The following is an 8,508-nucleotide window of genomic DNA, read 5'->3' as shown; positions in this document are numbered from 1 at the left end:
TATGTGTTTTTCCTGCGTGCAGGTTCATTGACATGGATGTTTGAGGGACCAGGCAGAGATAAGACCTGAAAATGTTGAAGAAAAAGAACTGTTACTCTCGTGGATCCTATACTTTAAGTTCAACTTACTTTATTTTGGAATTAGAGTTAACATTGCTAAGTTCAAATCCAAGCAAACAAACACAAATATTCACATGTACATACAAGTATGTGTGTACCTAAACAAGGTGTTTATATATATTACAACAAAAAACCCTTTAAAACTGTGTTTGTGTGTACAGATATTGGTAACTGAGTTAGGGCATAAAACCGTGTTGCGTCCTGGTCCCCTGACATGGTTGTATTTATATTGCAAAAAGGACTCTTTACAGAATGTAACACATATACCATGGTCCACAAATCTCTATAATGTTTTCTATTATAGAGTTGAAAACCATTTTGTCCTGTCTATATTGATAGCTAAATTGTTTCCAGCAGTTAAAGAATCTCCAGCAGAAACCCACTGCTGAAATCCATTCTCAACAGTCAATTTCCTAGCATATGGACCCTAACAGAGGACCTCTCTCCATGTAATAGCCTAATTGCTGAGATCAGGTGAGGTACCTGATCTTATTGTTTCTAGATTTGTGTATGTCAGGGTCTAGTGGCAAGATAAAATCTTCAGAACTGCCTAAGCAAATTAGGAGCCTAAATCACATTTTCAAGAGACTTAAGATGGTCTGCACTAGGAAATTAGATTGGTATAACTACATCACTCAGAGGTGTGAAAAATCCACAACCCTGAACGACACATTTAAGCCAACCTAGCCCCCACTGTAGACAGCACTAGGAGCTACTGCCTCTCAGGGAGGTGGAGTACCTATGCTGACTGGAGAAGTCCTCCCATCGGCATAGATAGTGTCTTCACTTAAACATTACAGTGGTGCAGCTGCTGCAGTGCAGCTGAAGTGTTTTCAGTGTAGTGTAGACCAGGTCTAAGACTCTAGAGTTTATATCACTTTTGAAAATAAGATTTAGGCTTTAGATCCCCAAGAGCACATAGGCATCTAGTAAATTAAGTCATCTTAAATATGTCATTCAGGGGCATGAAAAATCCACACCCCTGATCATTGTAGTTAAACTATTCTAACCCCCAGATTAGATAACACTAGGTTGACAGAAGAATTCTTCCATCAACTAAACTACTGCCTTTTGGAGAGGTGGACTGCCGATGGGAAAACCCCTCCCATCAGGGGTAGTGTCTACCTTGAAGCGCTATAATGGCACAGTTGTAGCAGTGCAGCTTTGCCACTGTAGCATTTCAAGTGTAGATAAGACTGTAGTCCCACTTTAGGTACTTAAGTGCAAAACTCAGGCACCACTGAGATCCCCAGAACCTCCGTTAGGCTGCTTCCTAACTTTGGAGGCACCTATAATCCCTCAGAGGCTACATTTTCACTATAAAAGTCCTTTAGGTGCCTAAGCTTTTGACGCTGGATGTGCACACAATGCCTCTGTCTCAGTGCCTGTCGAGGGGCCACACCTAAGCCCCAGTGCAGTCTTCAAGATAGGGAGGGCAACATCCATTTTTCTTCCAAGGCCTGATTGGGAGCATTCTGAAAGCATGCTTGATTCCACACAAAATGGGCAAGAGGGGAGGAGAGGCAATGGCAGTGATAACCATTATCCCAGTGGTACGGGAACTTACCCAGGAGATAGGAAGACACTGGTTCCCCCTACCTGAGGAGAAAGGATTTGAACCTGGTTTCCCACCTCTCAAGTGAATGTCCTAGCTATTGGATCAGAGTCATTCTCACTCTCTCTAGCCCAATGCATATTGAATTATTTATATAAAATGGAACAGCTTCAACAGAAGAGACTGAGGGAGACCCACATCAGAATATCCCAGAGCTCACTGGACATTGCAACATCTAAGTTCCTTTGTGGGTATAGGCCTAAGCTCCCAAATCACTTAGATATTTTGAAAATTTTACCCCGGTCTTTAGGGCCTGATCTTTCACCACCGAAATCAGTGGGAGCTTTGCTGGATGTGCAGGATCAAACTCTTAATGCAGTAAAGGACTGAATGAGGGAGATCATAGCTATGGGGGCTATACCAGCATAGACATGGTGTCATACCTATGCTGGTATATCCCCCTAATATAGACACAGTGACAGAAGGGATTTTTCTGCCAGTGTAGGAACACCATTTCCCTGAGTGATGTATCTATGCACCTAGCTGTATCTACGCTGGGAGTTGGGTCTGCATAGCTATATTGCTCAATAATATGGATTTTGCACACCTCTGAGTGACATCACAGTTGAAGTGTAGGCCATTTTTTTCCAGACTGAATTTTTGGATGGCATTGTCAGTTTAGACAAGGATTCTGTTGTGAACGGCACATGCATTTATAGATTTTTATAAAGTACATAATACTAACTGGGAAAAAGAATAGGTGAATTACTGCCTGACCTGTCTTTTGTTCAAACATAAAAATAAACAGCTATATTTATTTTCTTCTGTTGAATAAATACTGTCTTTTAAGACAGTAGTTAGCTAGTTACGGTGACAGTCGATACTATTATTACTAATACTAATATTAATTTATTGTACAGCTGTTTAATTGTATTTGATTAGTGGCAACTGTATAGTCAAGTCTCATTATTCTCACCCAAGTATGTGGATGGTTGATCAGCACAGCTGCTGCCTAGCAACTGTAAATGGTAACTCTGGAAGAGCAGGCAAAGGAGATGACGCTTTAGAATGGAAAACTGGAGATGGCCTTGGGGAGAGTATATCATTTAGAGAATGGGGTTGAAGTGGGGAGCTGGCAGAGGCTTCTCCAATCACGATGTTACCATTTGGAACTGACTGCTCTGGGATGTCAGAATTTTCAGGAACTAGAGGACATGTTTGAGTATGTCATATATTGGAGACTGTCCAGGCACAAAAAGCTGCAATCCAGAAGTCCAGGAATAGATTTTGCATCTGCCACCAGCTGACAGGGCTGTCACAGGTACTCAGGGATCTCAGATCCCTGTAAACGAGCTCCTGCATCAGTGATGGCCTTGAGCCTAACTTCTTCACTTAAATGCACAAGTAACATGAAAATAGAGAGAAGTGTGGTCTGAATCTAAGAAGGTGGAACTCATTGGGTCTGGGAGTTGCAAATAAATTGCTAGCTGTAGAATGTTTTGTAGGACTAGGAGACAAACTTTAAGCAAACTCTTAAAAACTGGACAAGAAACTAGTCACTTAATTCTTCTGAAGGCAATTCATAGCAGTTTCAGTCAGAAGATGAAACAGCTCATTTGGACAGGAAACTTTCTCCAGATTAGGTGTCCACTACTCTTGTTCTAGTCCTGCTTCCTCAGTTTTCCAACGATTCTTCCAGATTCAGAGTACACTGTTGGCTGCTTTCATGTTCCTTTTTAGATGAAGTAAAGAAGCTTGCTCTCAAAGCCATCCCTGAGTTAGGAAAAGATGGCAGGGATACTCAATGAGATGGAAGCAAAGATTAGCCAGATTAACAGGAAGACAGCAGGGGCTCAGAAAGAAGTAACATGAAGAAAGTGTAGTGATGGCTGCAGGCCCCCTGTGAGTGGAGGGGAGGAAAAGTTAGTAGTTGATAGGGAGCAGGATAAAATTTGTTCAAAGAACAATAACAGGAAGATGAAAACTGGGTCAGACTGAGCTGGTACTCAGTGACATGCTTCACCAGTACTTTCCTGGCGACTATCAGTTTTTGTGGAATTTATAGCTTCCTTAAAAACAAACATTTCTAGTCCTCCTAGTTAAAAAGATGTCCCATATATGACTCTTTGCAAACCAAGAGCTCTTACAGAAATGGGCACTGCACCTCAATTATGTCTTAAATTCTTATTAGATCTCAGAGTTCAGTATCAAATTTCTTAATGTCAATTATGTGTGCCAGGAAGATCTATCCCGTTTGTCTGTGACTATGGGCAAAGTCTGAGTAGCATTACTTTTTCTTCCATTTATGTGAAAATGAAATAAAGGAACAAAAGTAACCCAAAGAAAACAAATTGACCCAGTGAGACAATGAATAGAAAAATAGACTGAAAAATCCATCCAAGATGTGTGAACTTCAGAGAGTAAGTGAAGGGTAGGAATTGCCTGCTGTTTTTTGTTTAAATCTAAAACGAAAACATACACAGGTTCAGTGGGCAGCATATGTTTTACATACTGAATTTATGTCTGATTTTATAGATTTGTACATTTGCTGTATCTCTCAGTCTATACACTTACCAAACAAAAATATAATAGGTCTATGAAACACATAGCCTTTTTACAGGAGGCTCTTCAGGACTGTCAACTCTTGTGATATTTGGTATTTTTCCTAAAGCCCCAGCTGGGGAACAGAGATTGCATGAAAATCTCAGCTTTTATTTAAAAAAACCCGACATTTCTACCCTTAGTAGGGGCCGGACACAGCCTAAAGGCTCAGAAACCCGCAAGCAAATAAAACGAGCCCAGACTTTATTAAGGAGAAAATATTTCATGATTTTTAAGCCAATCTCATGATCACGCGGTGGGCTGGCAGCACCCGGTCTCTCGCTTTCCCACCGAGGGGGGCTGCTCCCGAGGCCTGGGGATTCCTCGCTGGGAGGAGGTTCCTGGTGGGCTCAGTGGGGCTGGCGCTTGGCCCCTCAGGCGCCGGCTGATAGCCGGGGGGCGCTGGGGAGGCCAGGGAGCTGGGGGGCCGCCCTGCCGTCACTGCACCGCAAGCAGCCCGAAGCGCGCGGCGCAAAGGGAGCCCGCTACCCAAGCGTCCCCCGGCTAACAGCAGCGGCCGCATCATTCGCGGTGCCTGAGACCAGCGCTCCGCGGGCGGCAGCCGGGCCACTGGCTGCCGTGGAGAAAGCGGCTGTGTGGCAGAGACCGCCGCGACCGGGCTGGCCGCGAGGACCAGCCACTGTCACTCCTCCGCAGCGTGCAGCAGCCGCACCACGGCTCCTCCCAGCCGCCAGCAGCACGTTCGCCAGCAGCCGCCGCCGCCGCCGCTCTTTTATAGGCTGCGAATTGCACTCACTTCCCCTCCTCCCTCTCCTGCGGGCCGCGCGCGGTGACCGTTACAGCCAAAGGGGGCGCACGCGACGGCAGAGACATTACCTGAGAACTCCCACTCCCGCTTTCTTCCATCTACTCCCCTCCCCAGTCGCGTGCGTGACAGAGGCACGAGACTGCCCCTTCCCCGAGCGGCGACTCACGTTCCCGCAGCCAGACGCTTCAGCATCCAAAATGGCGGCCCGACCCAGCCTAACCCAATCCTAGCCCAGAAGTCCCCAGCCCGATCAATGACTCGGCGCTCCGTAGGCTCACCCAGCCGCTAGGGTCGATTGTCGAGAAACGGATACCGCACGGCTTCCACTGCCCAGGGAGCGGAAAAAACACCCTGTGCTGAAGCGCAGAAGGGGAGAACCACGTTCCCCCCCGCCCGCCCCCTCTACCCCCCCCAGTGGTTGCGTCCGTGACATCATCATCATGGCAACAACAGCTGGAGCCGAGGAGGCACCGCCGCCAAGGCGTCCGCGCTGCCGAGGGAAGGGACTGCTCTGCCCATGAGGCGCTCGCGGCCGGCCAGGCTCTTCTAGAGCCAGTTCAGGCTGCTCAGCGCGCGCGTGTGTCTGCCTGTGTGTGTGTGTGCGCGCGGGCGGGGAGCGGCGGGAGGGCGGGGGCTGCGCTCGCTGCGGTGGCGGCGGGGGAGCCGTGTGGGCTCCGCACTCGCTCAGTGCGTGGGTCGCTCTCGGCGGCGGCGAACATGTTCTCAGTGAGGCTCGTGACCGCCGACTACTACATGGGCAGCCCGCTGCCTGGCCTGGACCCCGGCCAGTCCCGCTTCAGAGAGGCCCAGGCCAAGAAGGTGCCCGTGGTGAGAGTCTTCGGCGCCACCCCTGCAGGTAAGGGACCCCCGCCGCCTCTGCGGACCCCCGCCGGCGCTAGGCCCCGGGACCAGCTCCCCCCCCCGCAGGGCTCGCTTTGTGATTCAGCCCCGGCGTGCTGCGGCGTGTGCCTCACCTGCCGCCGCCGGCCTCGCCCCTCCCCCGCCGGGACCCAGCGGGAGCTGGCGGCTGCTGCTGCGCGGGCTGGTACCTGCCTGGGGCCGGTGGGGACCGCAGGGTCTCTACAGACCGCGGCTCCCTGCGGGCTCCACGGCTGGTGGAGTGGGGGCGCCGAGCGCAGGATCGGGATCTGCAGGTGTGAGGATGAGCAGGGAGGCTTGTGCCCGGGGAGAGTAGGAAATCGCTGCATGCGCGCCGCTCACAGGGGAAGCTGCCCCCGTATAGGCTCGTAGCTCGTGAACCACAACTAAGCCCAGCTGTAAAAACACTGTGGATCTGCTCTGCTCCGGACAGAGGGATTTGTACGTAACCCAGGCCGTGAGGTGTTGGGGTTTGCCTCTTTTTAAAGAAAGAGACGCAGCGTTTGTGTGTGAATGGATAGGAGAAAAAAAATTCATACGTGTCTTCGAGGGAGTGAATAGTGAGTTAATTTATAAGTACTGTATCTTTAAACGGCTTCCTAATACAGAGTTCCATGCGTGGGACTTCTGCAACAAGACTTGTGAAGTAGTTGTTTTTATGTTGCTGTTACGCTCGTATATTGTAAATTGCTCAGACCAATAGGCAATAGTGCTGCACTGCAGAAGGGAACGTCCTAAGCACTAGCCACATGTTGGCCCCTGCGACTTCCTAATGTAACATCCTCTTTATTATTCATTACCCATTCAGCTATGCTTTTTATCGTTTACATCGATAAGAAGCCAGGCAATTCCAAGGTAGTCCCCAAAATACTAACGTTCTCTTTACCAGTAACATATTTTTCTAAATATGGATAATCTTTATTGCAAGTTTTCAATACACAGTGAAGATGAAAAAAGGCCCCCTTTCCATCAGTTGTTACAAATATTAGAAAACATTGAAATGTTCGTGTTGTATGATACTGACCTTGGGAACTAAGGTATTTGTGTGTTTTACAGATGTGTGTGTTATAAGTAGAGTATTTAATGTAGACTGTTATCATTAGGGAGGGCAGAACCTGCAGTAAAAGAGCACAATAAAGGTGTCTTTTCCCCCATTAGTATAGTATAGCAATCTTTATTCATATTTGGAATTTCAGTGTTATCTTTTCTGCGCATTCTTCAGGTGCAGAGAAAGGTAAAGTAATTGAAGCAGATGCAAACTGATGCACCTAAAGCTTAAATTTTTAAAGTAGATAGGTTGTTAACACAAAAATAAACTGATATAAAATAGCGACGCCTCTTTTGTTGTAATTTGCATTTTGCATACATTCAGTGCTTCATATTTCTCCCCATAACAAAATCTGTTAAGTGCTGTTTCAATAGTTTTCAAATACATATGATAGAGGGAAACTTCTTTGAGAAAGTAATTATGTAATCCTATGAGTAATTGTTTCACTATTCATAAATTTAGAGCCTGAGGTTGTCTGGAAGGAACAGGCTTACTATTTTTTTAAATGCATAAGAGAAGACTGATATAGTTTCTTTAAGAAGATGTTGAGGATCTGCTATATCAGGAGTATGGCCTGGGAAGTAAACCGTAGACTACTTCACTTTGTCCAGTGACTCAGAGCGTACTGAGAAGTCCTTTTGCTTCCCTGACATAAACTTTATTATGTGTTTGCATAGCAGAACTGTTTCTAATTTAGCTTGGTTAATGGTGACTTTCTTCTGGCTTCTGCAGAGGAAGGGTGCTTTAATTATCTATTATTTCCATGTTACTTTTTAGCACAAAGAGTAGCTTGCCTTATTTTTCTTTTTCATTCTTTTAATAATGTTTGCTGATAAGACTTCAGAAATACATTTGGTAGTTCTGCTTGTCTTTAAATGGTAAAAACAGATGGAATTCAGGTTCTTTTAATTAAGTGTTTTTGGAAGTAGGCAATTATTAGTACCTCACTGTCAATGTTAATATATTTAAATGACTTGGCATAGTAAACTCTGCAACTATTTACAGTGGAACTATCATGAAATGAGATTTTATTTAATCTTTTAGAAATATATTAACTTTTTTAAATGGGAGAAAATTCTGTTTTAAAGTTGACTAATGTATTGGCTGTATGTGATTCAGAATCAGTAAACTGACTTCTATTCTGGTGTATAAGTAAGGTCCTGTGTAAATCATGATTTCATGGATCTATGGAAATCGTGAAATTAGCCCAATACTGCGATTTCTCCCCCCTCCGCCCTCCCCCCCAGCAGGGAGGTAGAAGCATCTCACTGAAGCTGTTCATGGTGGTGGTAATGGGGGCGAGGGTGTAGGGGAAGGTTAGTGGGCCAGCTCTGACCCAAGCCACCACTGCTGCTTCCTGTCCAGCCGGGAGGGGTGGGGAGGGGAGAGGTAGCAATGACAATGTGGCAATTAGGAGCCTGGGCTCAGCTTGTTTCTCAGAGGCCCACATAGGCCTGTGGGAGACACTGTAGCACTGGCTGGTGAGGAGTTGGAAGTGGGTTCCATCCCTCATGCCTCAGTCCCCTCACACACCTTG

The 8,508-nt window shown here is 46.5% G+C and overlaps 1 protein-coding gene across 1 annotated transcript in view; it reads left to right on the top strand.

Annotated features, from left to right (window-relative positions):
* Nucleotides 1-5,707: 5,707 nt before the first annotated feature.
* REV3L (REV3 like, DNA directed polymerase zeta catalytic subunit) overlaps nt 5,708-8,508 on the top strand; it is a 254,373-nt gene continuing 251,572 nt past the window's right edge. Inside the window, exon 1 of the mRNA XM_074948247.1 lies at nt 5,708-5,900. Coding sequence (XP_074804348.1) covers nt 5,762-5,900 — 139 coding nt within the window. The 5' untranslated portion in view covers nt 5,708-5,761. The remainder of the gene's footprint in view (nt 5,901-8,508) is intronic.

This window comes from Natator depressus, chromosome 3, assembly GCF_965152275.1.
Source record: "Natator depressus isolate rNatDep1 chromosome 3, rNatDep2.hap1, whole genome shotgun sequence".
Lineage (NCBI taxonomy): Eukaryota > Metazoa > Chordata > Testudines > Cheloniidae > Natator > Natator depressus.
Note: the sequence above shows the minus strand (reverse complement) of the source record. Positions and strands in the feature narration are given on the sequence as shown.